Raw genomic sequence first — 20179 nt, 5'->3', positions numbered from 1 at the left:
TGTCTCTATCCATGGTGTCACGAAGGATAGGAGCTCCTTCTTCCTTTCTGCTGCATAGAATTCCATTGTGTAAATGTACCACAGTTTTTCGATCCACTCATTTACTGATGGACACTTAGGTTGCTTCCAGCACTTGGCTGTTGTAAATTGTCCTGCTGTGAACATTGGGGTGCATAGGTTCTTTTGAATTAGTGTTTCAGGATTCTTAGAATACAATCCCAGCAGTGGAGTTGCTGGATCAAAGGTAGTTCTATTTTTAGTTTTCTGAGGAAGTCCTTTACTGTTATCCACAGTGGCTGCACCCATCTGCATTCCCATCAACAGTGCACTAGGATTCCCTTTTCTCCACAACCTCGCCAGCGCTTATTGTTTGTTGATTTGTTTATGATGGCCATTCTCACCAGTGTGAAGTGGTATCTCATTGTGCTCTTAATTTGCAACTTTGTGATGGCTAATGATGCTGAGCATCTGATGCTGAATATCCTTTTATATGTTCCTGGGCCCTCTGTATGTCCTCCTTGGAGAAGTTTCTGCTCAGGTCCTTCACCTATTTTTTAATTGGGACATTTGTCTTTCTGGAGTGGAGTTGTGTGAGTTCTTTATATAATTTGGAGATCAAACCCTTGAACAGGGTATCATTCGCAAATATATTTTCCCATGTGGTTGGTTCCCTTTTCATTTTGCTGATGTTTTCTTTAGCAATACAGAAGCTTTTAATTTGATGAAGTCCCATTGGTTTATTCTTTCTTTTATGTCTCTTGCTCTAGGGGACATATTGGTAAAAATATTGCTTTGTGGAATATCTGAGATTTTCCTGCCTATGTTCTCCTCCAGGACTTTTATGGTATCTTGACTTATATTTAAGTCTTTTATCCATCTTGAGTTTATCTTTGTGTGTGGTGTAAGTTGGTGGTTGAGTTTCATTGTTCTGCATATAGCTGTTCAGCTCTCCCAACACCATTTGTTGAAGAGGCTATTTTTGCTCCATTTTATGCTTCTACCCCTTTGTCAAATATTAATTGGCCATGGGGACACAGGTTTATTTCCGGGCTCTCTCTTCCGTTCCATTGATCTCTGTGTCTATTCTTATATCAGTACCAGACTGTTTTTGTTACCATGGCCTTGCAATACAGTTTGATATCAGGTATTGTAATCTCTCCTACTTTGTTCTTCTTTCTCAAAATTGCTGCAGCTGTTCGGGGTCATTGATGGTTCCTTATAAATTTTTGAAGTGTTTGTTCTATATCTGTGAAATACGCCATTGGTACTTTTAATATTGCCTTGGATAGATAAACTGCTTTAGGTGGTGTGGACATTTTGATGATGTTAATTCTTCCAGTTCATGAACACGGTATCTTTTTCCATTTGTTGGTGCCTTCCTTAATGTCTTTCTTCAGTGTTGTGTGGTTTTCTGAGAACAGGTCTTTTACCTTCTTGGTTAGGTTTATTCCAAGTATTTTATTTTTCTTGTTGCTATCTCAAATGGATTTTTTTCCTGATTTCTGTTTCTGATATTTCATTGTTGGTGTACAAAAATGCCTTTGATTTCTCAATATTGACTTTGTATCCTGCTGTCTAGCCAAATTCACTTATTAGGTCAGTAGTTTTTTGGTGGAGTGTATAGGATTTTCTCTGTACACTATCATGTCATGTGCAAATAATGACAGTTTTGTTTCCTCTTTTCCAATTTGGATGCCTTTTATTTCCATTTCTTGTCTGATTGCTGTGTCTAGGGCTTACAATACTATCTTGAATATAATTGGTGAAAGTGGACAACCTTGTCTTGCTCCTGGTCTCAGTGGGAAAGTTTTTAGTTTTTACTCATTGAGTATGATGTTGGCTGTAGGTCTCTCATAAATGGCCTTTATATGTTGAGGAATGCTCTCTCTATTCCCACTATGCTGAGTGTCTTTATCATAAATGGATGCTGTACCCTGTCAAATGATTTTTCCACATCTATTGCTGTGATCATGTGATCTTTGTCTTTTGTTTATGTGATGTATTACATGTATTGATTTGCAAATATTGTACCAACCTTGCATCCCTGGAATGAATAGCACTTGATCATGGTGTATGATCTTTTTAACATATTGCTGGATGTGTTTTGCCAATATTGTGTTGAGGATTTTAGCACCTATGTTTATCAGTGATATTGGCCTGAAGTTTTCCTTCTTTGTTATGACTTTATGTGGTTTTGGGATTAGGATGATGCTGGCTTCATAACAAGAGTTTGGGAGTCTTCCATCTTCTTGGATTTTTTGGAATAGTCTGTCAAGGATAGGGGTTAGGTCTACCTTAAATGCTTTATAGAATTCTCCTGTGAAACCGTTCTGTCCAAGGATTTTATGTGTCATGAGTTTTTTGATTAATGCTTCAATTTTGTCAGCTGTTCAGGCTTTCTACTTCTTCATTGAGTTTTGGAAGATTAAATTTTTCTAGAAATTTGTCCATTCCCCTAGATTTTCAAATTTCTTGTCATATAGTTCTTCGTAGTAATTTCTTACAATCCTTTGTATTTCTGTGGTATGGGTTATAATCTCATTTTTCATCTGATTGTGTTTATTTGGGTCCTCACTCTTTTTTTCTTGATAAGTCTGCTTACAGGCTTGTCGATTTTGTTTATGTTTTCAAAGAACCAGCTCCTGGATTTATTGATCCTTAGAATTATCTCTTTATTCTCTGTGTTGTTTAATTCTGCTCTGACCTTGGTTACTTCCTTCCTTCTACTTGCTCTGTGCTGTCTTTGTTGTTCTTGGAGTTCTTCTAGGTGTAAGTTAGGTTGTTTATTTGAAATGTCTGTTTTGGTTTTTTTTGGATAGGCCTGTCTCTCTATGAACTCCCTCTCAGGACTGCCTCCACTGTGTCCCATACATTTTGGGCTGTTGTGAGTTCATTTTCATTTGTTTCCAGAAACTTTTTTATTTCTTCCTTGATCTCATTCTTGACCAATTCATTGTTTAATACCATGCCATTCAATCTCCATGAATTTGAGTGTTTTTGAGTTTTTGTTTGAGGCTGGTTTGTAGTTTCAGTCCCTTGTGGTCAGAGAAAATGCTTGATATGATTTCAATTTTCTTGAATTTGTTGAGGATTGTTTTGTGTCCTGTCATGTGGTCTATCTTTCAAAATATTCCATGTGCATTTGAAAAGAATGTGAATTTTACTTCTTTGGGATGAAATGTTTATATATATATATATATATATATATATATATATATATATATATATATATTCCATTTGATCTAATAGACTTAGATCATTCAGTTCCACAGTATCCCTGTTGATATTTTGTTTGGAAGACCTATCCATTTTTGACAATGGGATATTAAAATCCCCTACTATAATTATGTTGCTGTCAATAGCTTTCTTGAAGTCCTCCAGGATTTTTCTTATATATTTGGGTGCTCCTGTGTTGGATGCATATATGTTGATAATATTTATGTCTTCTTGCTGGATTTTTCCCTTGAGTATTATGAAGTATCCTTCTGTGTCTCTCTATATGATATTTGTTTTGAAGTCTCTTTCATCTGTTGTAAGGATTGCTGCTTTGGCTTTTTTTCTTGTTCATTTCCTTGGAAAATTTTTTTCCAGCCCTTCACTTTCAGTCTGTGTAGATCTTTCGAGGAGAGTATTTTGTAGGCAGCATATATGCGGGTCATTTTTTCTTGTCTATTCAGCTACCCTATGTCTTTCGATTGGAGCGTTCAATCCTTTTACATTTAAGGTTATTATTGCCAGGTACTTATTGATTGTCATTTTTCCCCTTTGTATCTATGTTCCTCTCCCTCTCTCTCTCTCTCTCTCTCTCTCTCTCTCTCTCAGTATTTTTTTTTTTCCTTTTCTTAAAGCAGTCTCTTTAGCATATCCTGCAATGCTGGTTTGGTGGAGGTGTATTCTTTTAGCCTTCTTTTGTCTGGGAAACTCTATTTCACCTTCCATTTTAATTGAAAGCCTTGCTGGGTAGAGTAGTCTTGGTTGCACGTCTTTGCTTTTCATTACTGGAATATTTCTTGCCATTCTTTTCTGGGTGTTAGTGTTTCCATTGAGTATCATCTGCTAGTCTTATCTGGGCTGTATATATGTTACTTCTTATTTCTCCCTTGCTGCCTTTAAGATTCTCTCTTTGTCTTTGGCTTTTGCCATTTTAATTATGTTGTACTTCAAGTGGGCCTCTTTGGGTTCCTCTTGATTGAACCCTGTGTGCTTCCTGGACTTGTGTGACTTCTTCTCTCATCAAATTCAGGAAGTTTTCCATCATTATTTTTTCAAACAGGTTTTCTATTCTTTCCTCCTCCTCTCCTCCTTCTGTTATTACTATTATATGGATATTATTCCATTTCATATTGTCCTGCAGTTCCCTTAATCCCTCTTTGTTCTTTTTCAGTCTTTTGTCCTTTTCTTGCTCTTTCTGGGAGTTTTTTCCTACCTTGTTGTCCAGTTCCTTGATTCGACCCTCTGCTTCATGTAGTCTGCTTTTGATTTTTTTCTCCTGTGTTCTTCAATTCAGAAATTGTGTTCTTCATTTCCTCTTGGCTCTTGTTGATAGTTTCTATGTCCTTTTTCATGCTGATATAGTTTACAGTAAGTTCCTCATAGTTTCTCTGTAGTTTTCAGTAATTCACACTGAGCCTATTAAGCTTCCTTGGAACCATTGTTTTGAACTCAGTATCTGATAATTGACTTGCCTCTATTTCATTTAGAATTCTTTCTGAGGATTCTTCCTTTCCTTTTGATTGGGAAGGGGGGTTGTTTCTTTGTCTTCCCATTATTTGTGAAACTCTTCTTGTTTGCTTCTGCTTCTTAAATTGATGTGCTTTGACTCCCTGTCTTTGTGGCATGAACTTCTATTGCAGGAGACCTTTAGGATTCAGTGGTGTAGTCTCCCTGATCTCCTGAACTTGATGTTCTTGGGATGCCCCTTATGTTGGCTCTCTGGATGTAATTGGGTTTTGATTGTTGTTGGGTCATTCTTTGATGGGTCCTTCCCTCCAACTGGTTGACTTAGGGTCACTGCACCCACCACGTCTTATATGTTGTGCAGGTGTTGCCAGAACAAAACCACAAAACTCAGGTAAAAAATGCACACCTGCAAAAATAACTCCCCCCTGCAGTCCCATTATCCACAGTAAATGAACCAGTATTAATAAGGTTATAAAGAGATTAAAACTATTATAAAAAGGAATGTGAATATGAGATGACCTACTGAAAGAAAAATTATTTTGAGAGGGTAGAAGGAGGAGCACTAATAAGAGTTGGAATTTGGAGCAATGTGAAGAGACAAAGTAAAATTTATATCATGAATTAAAAAGGGAATGAAGAAGGCAGAATTGAGTATGAGAAGGGAAGTGTATAGTGTTAGGTTTAAACAGAAATTAAAATAAAGTGAGAGAGAGCCCTGGCTGGTGTAGCTCAGTGGATTGAGCACGGGCTGCGAACCAAAGCATCGCAGGTTCAATTCTCAATCAGGGCACATGCCTGGGTTGTAGGCCACGGCCCCCAGCAACCGCACATTTATATTTCTCTCTCTCTTTCTCCCTCCCTTCCCTCTCTAAAAATAAATAAATAAATAATCTTTTTAAAAAATTAGTAGACTTTTTAAAAAATAAATTAATAAAGTGAGAGAGAAAGAAAAAGGAAGGGGAAAAAGTAAATAAGTGCTAAAAATATAGGAGCCAAATTGGAGAGAAAGATCGACCATAGCACTGTCAAAAACAAATTAGCTAAAATTAATATAGGTGGTATGTGAGTGAGAGGGGAAAAAGAAATAAAAGCTTAAGAGATGTCCAGAGGAATGGGAAGTGATATTGAAATGGAATACTAAGAGTGAGGAACAAAAAAAAACAGGCTAAGACTGGGAAAAAGTAAAATTTGAGATGAAAAGAAAAAGAAAAAAGGAGAATAAAGAAAAATAAAAAGTCAGGATGACAGAGAAAGGGAAGAAAAAAGTAAAACAAACAGGCTAAGACAGAGCCAAATTAAAAATTTGAGACAAAAAATAGAGTAGGAGAAGTGACCCATAAAATTTGAGTTTGGAAATACAAAGTTAGTGAGGATCTATAGATAAAATTGAAAAAAATGCATGAACAACTTCCCTATCCACAACCAGGTAGCAAGATTGCTGAAGGTAGAGAGAGAACGTGGTTATTTTAAGAGCAGGGGAAAAGGATGTCAGGTGACCATTAACAAGAAAATTAGTTTTATGAGGCTAGACAGGGAAGAAATAGTAGGAGTGCGGAATGGAAAAAGGTTGTAGCAAGAGAGAAAACAATTTAAAATGAAAATAATGAGAGGAAAGAAGGTAAAATGGGGTAAAAAGAGGGAGGGGCAAAATATGTGAATTGAAATAAACTATAGTATATAATCTAGTGATTTAATATGCACAAACTTGATGGACAAGAAATGAATGTTAAAAAGCTATGCAGTAAGAAATGTCACAAATCATGGAAAAGACCACAGTGATTTCATCTCAGTATCTCTGGTGTTTACCACTGTTCTTTCTTTCTGGGTACACTTCTGGTGATGTCAGATGTTGACCCTGTCTGATCTTAGGCAGCCGATTCCTGATTTCCAGGGATCTACTGTCTATGGCTGACTTCTTCAGTTGTTAATCTAGTCAGTCTGCACTCAGCAGTCAGGCTTAAGTCCCTTAGGGCAGGGCAGAATACCTCTTGGGGTTGGAGCTATTGCTTCCCCTCAGGCTGCTGCTGCTTGGAGGGGAGTGGTCCACCTGAGCAGGATGGCTGCTGCTGTAGGGGTGATGACTCAGCACCAGGATCCTGGCAGCTATCCTCTCAGCTCTCTCCCCAAAGCCTCTGTCCTCAGTTTCTCCTCAAGCATCTCTAGCCAACTCTGCTCCTGCCTTTGCTGGAAACTTGGGTAAGTGACTGCAAATGAAAGTTTGTGTGTTGGCCCTTTAAAAGGCTCTGCATCTCCAGCAGTCCTGCCACTTTTTGACACCAGTTGTTATCTGTTATACTTTTTGGGCTCGGGTGGTCTAGGCTAGGGATCCTACCTTAAGGTTTAGACCCCATTCTTCTCAGGGATATTCAACCAGCCTCTTAATTATTCTTCCGGCACTGCCACCTGTGGGCACCCAGCCAGCCTTCTCAAGTCTCTACTACATTACTTACTAGTCAGATTGTGCTGAAACTGATTCTTCTGTCTGTCCAAGGTTATAAGGCTCTTGTCTCGCTGTTGTTCAGTTGTTTGTTCCCAGTGATTACTCCACAATTTAGTTGTAATTCCAGATTGGTCCTGGAAGGATGTTTGTATAACTTCCTCTCACTCCTCCACCATCTTGCCCAATTTCTTTAGTATCAATACTTCCCACAGCCTAGGACATTCTCCTATATAATTGTGGTATAGCCATCAAAATCAAGAAATGAACATTGATGCATTACAGCCATTTGATTCCCAAATATCATTAAGTTTTAACAGTTGTCCCAGTAATGTTCTTTATGGCAGAAGATCTAGTCCAGAAACATAGGTACCATTAGTTGTCATGACTTTTCAGTTTCTTTTAGTCAGGAATAGTTCCTTAGTCTTACTTTGACCCTCTTGAGTTTGATAGTTTTTAAGATTGTAGACTAGTTATTGTAGAATGTCCCTCAGTATGGGTTTGTCTGGTGTTTACTCACAAGGCTATGCATCTTTGGCAGGAATATTATATAAATGTCTCTCTGTTCTCACTGCACCCTCTCAGGTGGCATTTGATTTTGATTTGTCCCGTTATTGGTGATATTAATTTGGATCACATGATTAAGGTGGTGTCTGCTACACTTCTTTACTGTGAAGTTCCTAAGTATTTTGTAGGGGAGGTACTTGGAGACTATATAAATATTCTGTTCCTTATCAAGCTTTAATTTTTTATTATGTTAGTATAGGCCCCTATTTTATTGAATGTGTTAAAACCATTACTATTACTATTATATCCATTACTATTATTATTTGTTTTGTTGCTCAGATTGACCCAAGTTTAGCCAATAGAGCCCTGGTTTCTGTGTCCTTTTTGCATGGTCCCTTCAGTCTTTGAGTTCTTCCTTACTTTCTAACATGATGAGATGTTTCAGTTTCAGTTTGTACTTTCTCTGCACCAGTTCTTAAATCAGCAGTTTCTTCAAAGAGCCCTAGTTCCTTTTGATAGGGAATGGCTTTTAGAAACTAAGATAAAAGAATATATATATGGTACATACATACATACATATATTTACATCTATATTTCTTTGTACGTCTATTTGTATTGAAAACCATTAGTGTGCTTATTGGTTTCTCCAGTTCTAATCTGATACAACAGAGTTTATTCTAATTCTCTGCTTTTCTTATGAGTAACTTCTTTCTCAGCAGTGAAAAATCTGACTCCCATTAATTTTAACATGTTTGTTTATATGATCAGTTCCTTTTATATATAACCAATGTCCTTTCTCTGCTGCCACCTGCCCCCTCCGCCCACTCTGGCTATGACACCTCACACTGTGGCACTCCTACTCCACATGGCTCTCCTTCCTCAGGCTCTTACTTCCCTTGCTGGGCTGCTGTCCTGTGAAGATACCCTTCTTATCCAGCTTGGGATCCAACAAACTGCATGGCATTGCCCCCATTCAAAGATATGCTCTTCATCCAGCCCAACTCCTCTTTCTGTAATTCCATATACCCACACTTTTTTTTTTTTTTTTTGCTTGGCTTACCTAATAATGGCTATTGAGTTGGGTTTTCAGGAAGATCAAAGCAAGGACCAAATTATATTTCTGTTTATTCTGTACTAAAATACTGGCTTGTTGAAATGTTTTTAAATCCAAATACTTTTTAAACCATATCTTTAATTGCTTAGGATCCCCCAAACTACACCTTTAATTATTATTAGTATAGAGTTTGCTGTAAACTTAAAAAAAAAAGGTTTTTGCTTATGCCTTTTGCTTTTCCTAATAACTTGTGGCATTTCAAGATACTGAGTATTCTATTGTTGATTCACTCTGTAATTATAATTATGTAATCAATCTATTCTTTAATAAAAGGCTGTACCTTTTCCAGCTATTCACCGAATAGGTTGAAATAACTTGCTTGGAGTTATCATATTTTTCAGACCATAAGATGCACCTAGGTTTTACAGGAGGAAAACAGGAAAAAACTTTTGAAGCAAAAAGTGTGGTAAAATATTTAATAACATAAATAACATAATATTTCACCAATGTAAATGTAAATCTACATTCAGACTATAAGGTGCACCCCTGTTTTTCTCCCAAATTGGGGGGTGCATCTTATAGTCCGAAAAAATACAGTAATTGGATACCTTAGAAAAACATGGTATAAAATAATATTTATCTTATTCTCAAGCCTTAATAGTCTCATGTTTATTCCTTCCCTCTGTTTCTCATTTTGCATGTTAAATTCACGTTCTTCCTTCCCTTTGACCTCATATCTTGTGCATATGTTCATTGTATTAGTTATTTATATATCTATAAATTTTCAATGGTTATATATTTCTACCCACAAGACCAGTTGATGGAAGAACTTATATTTTTCCATTCTTAAATTTCTAATGCCTCCAACAATGCCTAGTGTAGGTCCATAATAGACCTTCAATTTATTGATCATAAACTTTCGTTTGGAGCATGTAGAATGCAACATGATATTACAGTCTTTTTTAAAACAGAAATGAATAATTTTTCATCCTTTTAGAAGCTGGATAAGAAATCATCCCCATCCACAGGAAGCTTGGATTCTGGAAATGAGTCAAAAGATAAATTATTGAAAGGAGAAAGTGCACTGCAGCGAGTCCAGTGTATCCCTGGCAATGCCAGCTGCTGTGACTGTGGCCTGGCAGACCCACGGTGGGCCAGCATCAACCTGGGCATCACCCTGTGTATCGAGTGTTCTGGGATTCATCGGTGGGTATGCCTGCCCAAGCTGAGAGACTTCTTTTGGATAAACATGCATTGTAAATTATCATGTCCCATTGAATAGAGAGCCTTTTCTACTTGCCTAATTTGACCGCTGGTCTGTATCTGTTTATCTTTTGTAAAGTGGATACAATTCTGTTCTGTGAATAGTTTTTGAGGACTCTGGTTCACCAGTGATTGAAATCAGAAGATATATATCATTTCTAATTATATACGTGTTAAGGGCTATAGTAGAGACTGTCACATAGTAAGAGGAAAGTAATTTGCATAATTAGCAAATAGAGATTGATAGTTTACTATTAACAAAGTCTTTTTTCCCCTCATAGGAGTCTTGGAGTTCATTTTTCAAAAGTACGTTCTTTAACTTTAGACACCTGGGAGCCTGAACTTTTAAAGGTAAAATAAATACTTGCTTTAAAATGTTTTGTATTTTTATATAAATAGTCATGAATTTAGATAGTTGGTTTACAAATGTATAAGTTTTTTTAAGTGTATTTTGTTGATTATGCTGTTACAGGTGTCCCAATTTTTTTTACCCTTCCCCCCTCTGCCCAGTACTCCCCTTCCATCCAGCAGTCCTCCCTTATTTCATGTCCATGGGTCATGCACATAAGTTCTTTGGCTTCTCCATATATTCTTCTTAACCTCCCCCTGTCTATTTTGTACCTACCAATTAATGCTTCTTAATCCCTGCACCTGTTACCCCATTTCTCCCCTTCCCCTTCCCACTGATAACCCTCCAAGTCATTTCTATTTCTGTGATTCTGTTCCTGTTCTAGCTGTTTGCTTAGTTTGTTTTTGTTTTTGTTTTTTAGATTCAGTTGTTGATAGTTGTGAGTTTGTTGTCATTTTGCTGTTCATAGTGTTGATCATCTTTTTCTTAAATAAGTCCCTTTAACATTTCATATAGTAAGGGCATGGTGATGATGAACTTCTTTAACTTGACCTTATCTGGAAAGCATTTATCTGCCCTTCAATTATAAATGATAGCTTTGCTGGATAGAGTAATCTTGGTTGTACATCCTTGTTTTTCATGACTTTGAATACTTCTTGCCAGTCCCTTCTTGCCTACAAAGTTTCTTTTGAGAAATCAGCTGATAGTCTTATGAGAACTCCTTTGTAGGTAACTGTCTCCTTTTCTCTTGCTGCTTTTAAGATTCTCTCTATCTTTATTATGATGTGTCTTGGTGTGGTCCCCTTTGGGTCCAAATTGTATGGGACTCTCTGTGCTTTCTGGACTTGTATGTCTCTTTCCTTCACCAAAGTTTTCTTTCATTAGTTTTTCAAATAAATTTTCAATTTCTTGCCCTTCCTTTTCTTCTGGCATCCCTATGATTCAATGTTGGCACTATTAGAGGTGTCATAGGGTCTTCTTATTCTCTCCTTGTTTTTTTGAATTCTTATTTCTTCATTTTGTACTGGTTGACTGTTTATTTCTTCCTTACAATCCAAATTATTGATTTGAATCCTGGCTTCTTTCTCTTCACTGTTGGTTCCCTCTGTATTTTCCTTTATTTGATTTAGTGTAGCCTTCATGTCTTCCCTTATGCATTTGCAGTACTCAGTGAGTTCTCTGAGCATCCTTATCACCAGTGTTTTGTACTCTGCATCTGATAGGTTGGCCATCTCTGTTTAGCTTAGCTCTTTTTCTAGAGTTTTGATCTATTCTTTCATTTGGGCCATATTTCTTTGTCTCCTCAATTTGGCAGCCTCCCTGTGTTTGCCTCTGTGTATTAGGTAGAGCTGTTTTGACTCGCTATCTTGAAATGCAACCCTTACTTTGTAAGGCACAGAGCCTTAGGTACTTGCCAGGACAGGGCAACCTGCTTCACCACTTTGTGGCTTGTTGTGGGGGAGGAGCCGAGAGGCAACAATGCCACTTGCTTAGCCCTTGCCCAGTTCCAGTCACTTTACCTACTTCCTGTATGCAACCGGAGCCCCTCTAAGCTATTTCGTAGTGGTGGTTCCCAGAGTGGATGGGTTTGCATACATTCTAGGACTCTGGGGACCCTTTAAATGGACTTGACTGAGAGACTGGCAGTTTCTTCCAACACCCCAAACCCAATTAGTTTTTACAGCCAGAGGTTATGATGCTTTATTCTCCTGGCACTAGAACCCTGGGCTGCAGTGGTCTAGCCTGGGGCTGGGGTGGCTCCCTCCCCAGGTGTCCTCAGTTTTTATATGCCACACGTGAATGTAGGACCACCTATTCTTCCGGCTTCTGCTGCCTTGCTGCCACACTGTGCCCTCTTCACCCAAACTCCTTGTCTCTGCCCTTCTTACCCGTCTGGATAAATATTTCTACTTTAAAGCTTAGTTGTTGGACTTCCAGACAGTTCAGTTTTCTAGCAGTTCTGGTTATTTTTGTTTTGAGGTTAGTTGTGATACTTCTTATGGTTGTGCAAGGAGGCCAAGTGTGTCTACTTATGCGTCCATCTTGGCCAGAAGTCTTTCAAATGTATAAGTTTCTCAATGCTAATATTAAGTATATTGTTTTGGGACACATATGAGACTATGTTGACCAATCTGTCATTTTTATATTGGATTTTAAAAATTGATAAGTTTATGTAGGACTCTTAATTCCGAATCAGTTCACTTCTTAAGAAAACCAGGGTTCCTACATGTTTGTTTTCTCAAAAAAATCTTAGGTTCTGTGGCTTAATTTTAATCTTTTATAATTATATAAATTCTTGATAAAAATATGACACATGTTGCTAGAGTAAGCTTCCTAATGGTTTGGCATAGTAAGTTGTTTTCATTGGGTTATTTTAGCATAGGGCCATTTGCAAATTTACATTTGCAGGGTAGTAGTCATCAAACCAATATATCTTTTTTTGCATGTGTAGGGATTCATATGTATGAAAATGTCACAAATAATTTTAGCTCACATCTGGGTTTCTGATAAGATTAACAAAACTCACAGTGAATAGTATACTTCTTTTAATTCCCCCCATTTAGCTTAATTTTTGTGGTGTACTCTTCATTTTGTTTGAAAATTGTGTTCTTAATGTGCTTTTGATTTTATTTCACTCTGTATAAACTGGTAGTTCTTTCAGTTATGTAAAGTAAAAAATTTGCTTTGTGTAATTATTGTGTAAACATCTAAATTGAAGTGATAAATTGACTTCTAAGGTAGACCCCTATTTACGTAGATTCTACTATTCATTACTAATTCAAAGATGAAGAAAGTGGGAGAATAGAGGTAGGAATCTAATTTCTGTATCAACTTTGTATGTAGTTACCAACTCAGTAGATTCAATTTAGAAAATTTGTTGGTAACACAACTGTATGATGTTTTAAAAAAATATGACCAAAAGTTTTAAAATATTTTGAAATTCTTATATATGAAGTATAAGGAGAAAATAGTTTACTTCAGTTCTGGGTTGTTTAAAACTTTACCTGTCTGGCCTTGGACTTCTTTTTTCATTTAATTTACTCAACATTGTGAATAATATGCAGCATTGTGCTAGGCATGGTGGAAGGATAGAAACTAGCAGGAGATGGGAGAGGCAAAGGCTTTTTCTTTAGGAGTGGTAATCCTTCAGGAGAGGTATTTTGGTGAACAATGGCAGATGGTGATATTGCACTCTTCTCTTATTTCATTTTGCTTTAACTTTAAACTTCTTTGTGGAATGAGCAGTTACAGAATATGCTAAAGGAATTACCTAGGTGTACTTGCTTTAATGACTTTCATAGTATTTTTAGGAATTTATGGCTTATTTTTCTATTTCCCTGCTAAACAGCTTATGTGTGAGTTGGGGAATGATGTTATCAATCGAGTTTATGAAGCTAAAGTGGAAAAAATGGGAATAAAGAAACCACAACCAGGACAAAGGTACTATTTCAGTTGTCTTTTAAAAAAAAAGATTTTATTGATTTTGAGACAAAGGAAGGGAGGGAAAAAGGGAGAGAGAAACATCCATGTGAGAGAGAGTCATTGATTTGTTGCTTCTCATACACACCCAACCAGAGACCAAACCTGTAACCCAGGCGTGTGCCCTGACCAGGAATCTAACTGGCGACCTTTGCTTTATGGGATGATGCCCAACTAACTAAGCCACACCAGTCAGGATATTTCCGTTGTCTTAATATGTTATCTTTTTTTTTTCCCTAATCAGAAATATGACTGTGATTTTATTTCACTATAACTCATATGTAATAATGAAACAGACTGTTTAGAAGAGATCATTTCTCTTCCTATTAAAATATGGCTACAAAATTATTTTTTATTGGTCAGTCAATTATAGTCTCCAGATAAGAATCTTAAAAATTAAGGTTCTGTATATGAATGTAAAAGTTCTTGGCAGTTAAAGTAGACCAATGTTCTGTTAGTGGCCAGCCTTTAAAAAAGAGAAAATCTGTTCATTAATGTATCTAAGGATAAAGTTTCTACTACATACAGTGAATAATTTTACGCTGTGTGATTTAGTTCAGCAGATATTTGTTAATCACATGCTTTATACATAACATTATGATGTTGAAGAATTAAAGGTAACAAGGTAGCCTTGGCTGGTGTGGCTCAGTGGACTAAGCACTGGCCTTCAAACCAATGGGCCGCTGATTCAATTCCCAGTCAGGGCACATGCCTGGGTTGCAGGCCAAGTACCCAACAAGGAGCGAATGAGAGGAAACTGCACATTGATGCTTCTCTCCCTCTCTTTCTCCCTGTCTTCCCATCTCTAAAATAAATTTAAAAAAAATAAAAAAAAATTTAAAGGGTGACAAGGTAACAAGGAGTATTTAATTGCTGTGTTTGAAATTATACTTCCATTTCTATATATGGAGACTCTCATTGAATAAAGTGGCTAATAGTTCATTTTGGGTTTTGGTATATTGCAGTTGACTAAATCTTTATATATACACAATATCATTTTAAAGTTATTATACTGTAAACCAATATTACTTAAATCAGATTATTTATTTGCTAAAGCATTGCTGTTTGAGTTACTTTAGACCTTGAAATATCCTATTTTACCCAAATACCTAAGCATTTTTAAATGATATAGGTAAGAAAATGTATAGAACAAACTTGGCATTCTATGATTATATAAGAAATCAAAACTTTAAATGTGACATCTTTTCTCCCCCTTAAGTTAGGAATGTTATTTTGTTTTAAAGTAGTTGTCTTACCAGTAGTGATCGTTCAGTATATGAAATCTTTAGTTTATGATCTGTATTTAATTTGAATATGAAATCATAATTCATTAAATATTTGGCAGGAAAATGGTACATATCATCACAAATTCAGTTTTAATTAGTATTTCATTTACTAACTTTCTTTGAAATATTCATTATATGTATAATGGCTTCTTTTCAGTATCAGTTATGCTCAGAGACTAAGCAGAACATCATGATATTTTTATGTTTACCAGACAGGAGAAAGAGGCATATATCAAAGCAAAATATGTGGAGAAGAAATTTGTGGATAAATATTCTGCATCATCATCACCTCCTGAGCAGGAAAAAAAGATTGTCTCCAGAAGTTGTGAAGAAAAGAGGCTAAGCATTTCTAAACTTGGACCAGGTGACCAAATGAAAGCATCTCCCCAAAGTTCAGGTATTACAGCTTACTTGTATATATAATATTTTCATAAGGTGATGTCACTTTCTTAATCTCTGAATTATTAACCATTTGAAATTTTTTCAATGCTAAAAATCTATTTCCTTCTACATATTCTAAGGAAAAACTGGACTCTGTCTTTAAAACTATTATATTACTAAGTCTTGCTAATTCAGATTTCTAGGTAATGTGTATATTCTAAAGACTAAAACTGCTTAAAGTGCAGAGGGAGATGGGAATTATTACTCTATCATGGCATAAAAGCCATAAATATCTGATTAACCACCTAATGTCCTTCCTATTTTTTTCTTCCTAAATTTTTCCCAATAATGTTTTTTTCCTGCCCTTTTCCCTTCTTACTGCCTGCTTTGTGCTTTGCTAACTTGCATGTCCCCAGTGGTTGCTGTAAATAGCGACGAGGCCAGGCGGGAGTCTCTGTTCTGTCCTGATGAGCTAGATTCACTCTTCTCCTACTTTGATACCTCTTCAAAACTCCGTAGTAGTAAGTACTACTCTTATGAAGCATTCCAAGTCTGTGCCGGTGGTCATTGTGCAGTGTGGCCATTTCTCTAGATGTTACCCATTGTCTCAGAATTACACATTACTTACACTCATACAATAAATTAAGCTTTTTACTACCCCTTACATATTATGGGGTAATGAGATGTATTACAAGTCTGAAAATAAGTTTATTTTCAGGCTTTGTAACTGGTTCATTTTTTGATACACCAAGTGCTCAAAAGAATTAAAATTGTATTAAATGTATTCTACTACCCTTTGAGTTTACATTGACATATCAGTTCATTTTCAAGCCTCGTTGTTTGTGGGAGGTTATTTTTTTAATGACTCTCTAAAATCACTAGTTGGTTTTTCTTTAAAACAGTCAAAAGTAATGACAGTGGAATCCAGCAGAGCTCTGATGATGGAAGAGAATCTTTACCCTCCACAGTGTCAGCCAATAGTTTATATGAGCCTGGTGAGTTTTGGTGAAATTCAATGTTAACTGGCATTATTTACTAGAAAATGCATGTATTAAATGCCTAGTCTTGATTAGTTTCTAAAGCAGGTTGTTAGTCTGTTGGAAGGAACTAAGGAAAGAGTAGTACAGTTTAATGAAAAGGCAGCGATTTCTTATATTTGAAAAGTTCTCTCCTAGCTGTACATTTTTCTGAGCCTCATAATATGTGCTAAAAGTGCCTTGACAATAGTAAGGATAATTTTTAATCCACATGAACTGTATGCGGATTATAAATTATTACTTTTTGTATTTTGGATTAAATATTATTACTCTTTATCTTTTGGATTAAAATTCACTATTACTCTCTATCTTTTTCTTTGTGTGGCTATGCTATCTTATCAGAAGAAAGCGATCTGCAGCTCCCTCCCCAATAGGTTTTTCTCTGTTTTACTGACATATGCTTTAGTCTTATATTCTCCTTCATGATTCTAGTGATTTTGTTCTTGCAGAATAATTAGGGTAGTAAGCACTCTTCAAATTTATCTGAATTGTTTGTACTGCAGTTTTTGATGGTATTGGATCACCCTAGGAATAAAGTCAAGTGTTGTCTAGTAGTAAAATTCTTTTAAGGATTCTTACTGACTCTTCTTAGACTTTAAGTCCAGGCTTATTGGCATATACCTAATTTTACCCTAGTACAGAGTAATTAACCAATCTATTGGATGCTGGCAAGACAACAAAGTCCTGACATACCCGTTGATGGCTTTATAAGAAAAGAAGGTTCACTGTTTGGGGAGTGATTAGTATTGGAAATAAAATATCTTCCTGAAAATCTCCCATCACCTCATTTTGTTAAGTTAATGGTTTCTTATGTCACAACTTTCACATTGTGAGACAAAGTTGATTTTTTTTTATTGTGGTAAGTTTCACATAACGTAAAATGTATTACCTTAACCATTTTTAAGTGTATATTTTAGTGACATTGTCTATTCACATTGTTGTGAATCACTAATCTCCGTCTATAGCACTCTTCATCTTACAATACTAAAACTCTGGGACTATGAAACAATAACTTCCCATTCTTTTCTTCCCCAAGAGTTCATTATTAATGATGTGTTTGTGTTTGGTTTTCAGAGGGAGAAAGGCAAGATTCTTCTGTGTTTCTTGACTCTAAACATCTTAATCCAGGACTCCAGCTTTATAGGGCTTCATATGAAAAAAATCTTCCTAAAATGGCTGAAGCTTTGGCTCATGATGCAGATGTGAACTGGGCTAATTCGGAGGAAAACAAAGCAACGCCACTTATTCAGGCTGTATTAGGGGTATGGATTTGTATCTTGAGGTTTTCAGTAGTACTAAAGCATACAAAAGCACAATTCATTTGGAAAATGGCTTCAGCATTATTTTTTGTTTAAGAGATGGGTTGGAAAATCAAAGAAGCTAGTAGATTTCTGGGCATCACTTTGATTGTTGTCAGCTCAATTTTTTTTTTCTTAATGGAAGAGAATTCTGGTAATGAAAGTAGTGTGTTTTGCCAGCTCACAAACTGCAAATTGAATCTTTATTAAAACTAGTTCTTGGGTACAACCACTATGGAAAGCAGTATGGAACTTCCTCAGAAAACTAAAAATAGATCTGCCTTTTGACCCTGCAGTTCCACTGCTGGGACTGTATCCTAAGAACACTAAAACACCAATACAAAAGAACCTTTGCACCCTGATGTTCATATCAGCACAATTTACAATAGCTAAGTGCTGGAAGCAACCAAGATGCCCATCAGTGAATGAATGGATCAAAAAACTATGGTACATTTACACAATAGAATTCTATGCAGCAGAAAGAAAGAAGGAGCTCCTACCCTTTGCAACAGCATGGATGGAGCTGGAAAGCATTATGCTAAGCGAAACAAGCCAGGCAGTGAAAGACAAATACCACATGATATCACCTTTAACAGGAACCTAAACAACAAAACAAAGAAACAAGCAAAATATAACCAAAGACACTGAAATAGGGGACAGACTGACAGTGACCAGAGGGGAGAGAAGAAGGAATTTCAGGGAGGAATGGGTAGGGTTTACAGGAACAAATTTAAAGGTCACATGGACAAAAACTAGGGGTGAGTGGTAATGGGAGGGAAGTAGGGAGGGTTGGGTGGGTGGGCTGGAATGGGAGTAAAAGGGAGAAAACTGTACTTGAACAATGATTAAAATAAAAAAAAAAAAAACAAAACCTAGTCCTTGGGAAGAGATTACATAATTTATCATTTTGCTGGGGGGTGTTTTCTTTTTAGGGGAGAATGAAATAGAAAGGCTATTAGAATAAAGTAAACCCTCTTTTTAGTAGAAATATGTTGTTTCTTTTTCGTACATTGTTATCTTCTTTCCTCTAAGGGCTCTTTGGTGACGTGTGAGTTCCTCCTACAGAATGGTGCTAATGTAAACCAAAGAGATGTACAAGGGCGGGGACCACTGCACCATGCCACCGTCTTAGGGCACACAGGGTAAGCTATAGTGCTTACATATTTAGGCAGATTTTACTTGAAAAATTATTTTGAAATAATGTTTTGCTTTAAGAGATGAGTTAGAAAATAGAAGAAGCTAGTAGTGATTTCTGAGCATCACTTTGTGTAAGCTCATTTTTTTTTTTCTTAATGGAAGAGAACTCTGGTACTGAAAGTACTGTTTTGCTAGATCACAAACTTTTTCTCAGGGTAAGGCTATTGGGGGACTTTGTAAAACGATACTTTCTTATGACTTACACTGTCAAGATGAAATTTGAAATTTTAAAAATCTCATTCAGGAAAAAAAGGTGTTAACTTTTCAGATAAGAAAGTTTCAAAGCTTACTTTGAACTTCACTTGTCATTTATATAGGTCAATTTCAGTTTTTAAAACTTACTCAAATTATGGTGATTTTTGTCAGACAACTTTAAGTCTGTGTGTGCTTATGCATGTAGACATATATTATGTACATAACACACAAATTTTGGGAGAATTTTGTAACTTTGGACATTTTAGTTTTCCCACGGGATAGCTAAAGTCAAATTTTAAAGTAAATTATTAGTGTGCTATTGACGTGGCTTCTGGAGCAATATTTAGACTTGCAGAGTAATAACACCCTGAAAGCAGACTTTCTATTAGAAGGTACAAATGAAGTCAAAATGTTGGCCTTATATGTGATTGTTCTTTAATAAAACATCTTGGGATATCCAATTCTTATTACCTTGACAAGCAAACTGTTCTTTTTTATGCTTTCCCTCTATCGCTAAAGAGATTCAGTTCAGTAATTTTATAAAAACTTTTGTCTACTTAAAAATGGTAGTATTTAAGTCATTCTTTGTATTTTCTTCTTAAACAATCATACTTCTTCCCATTTTACTTTATAGACACCATTTACTCCTGCTTTCATATTTATTTTATTTTTGTCAATTTCTTCAAGTTATAATATTTGTAGAGTACAGTTGGAGGACTACTTCCCACCCTGCTGTTGACTTCCTTCTTTCCCAGATAATGACCTTAATTGATTTTTGTTTTAAGTTTATAGATATCTGTGTATATCTTTTAATGATATTCCTTGAGGGCAGGGACCATAATTTATATGTCCTACTTTGCTATATAGTACCAGGTTAAATATGAAAATGTCTCTAGACTTATAAAATGCTGATTATGGTCAATTTTAGCAGAGTCAACGTTGAATAAATATTTGTGGAATGGCCCTGGCTGGTGTGGCACAGTGGATTGAGTGCCAGCCTACGAGTCAAGGGGTC

The 20179-nt window shown here is 36.2% G+C and overlaps 1 protein-coding gene across 3 annotated transcripts in view; it reads left to right on the top strand.

Annotated features, from left to right (window-relative positions):
- Positions 1-20179, top strand: part of ACAP2 (ArfGAP with coiled-coil, ankyrin repeat and PH domains 2) — a 153755-nt gene that overhangs the window by 120439 nt on the left and 13137 nt on the right. For 2 of the 3 annotated variants that reach the window (XM_045850762.1, XM_045850764.1), the window contains 7 exons: positions 9676-9884; positions 10223-10292; positions 13640-13731; positions 15269-15453; positions 16340-16432; positions 17549-17736; positions 18805-18914. In XM_045850762.1, coding sequence (XP_045706718.1) covers positions 9676-9884; positions 10223-10292; positions 13640-13731; positions 15269-15453; positions 16340-16432; positions 17549-17736; positions 18805-18914 — 947 coding nt within the window. The remainder of the gene's footprint in view (positions 1-9675; positions 9885-10222; positions 10293-13639; positions 13732-15268; positions 15454-16339; positions 16433-17548; positions 17737-18804; positions 18915-20179) is intronic. The other variant, XM_045850763.1, reaches the window with a different exon arrangement.

Source organism: Phyllostomus hastatus, unplaced genomic scaffold (assembly GCF_019186645.2).
Source record: "Phyllostomus hastatus isolate PE091 unplaced genomic scaffold, TTU_PhHast_1.1 phas_contig_86, whole genome shotgun sequence".
Taxonomy (NCBI): Eukaryota; Metazoa; Chordata; class Mammalia; order Chiroptera; family Phyllostomidae; genus Phyllostomus; species Phyllostomus hastatus.
The sequence above is the reverse complement of the archived record's forward strand: the minus strand, read 5'-3'. Positions and strand labels throughout refer to the sequence as shown.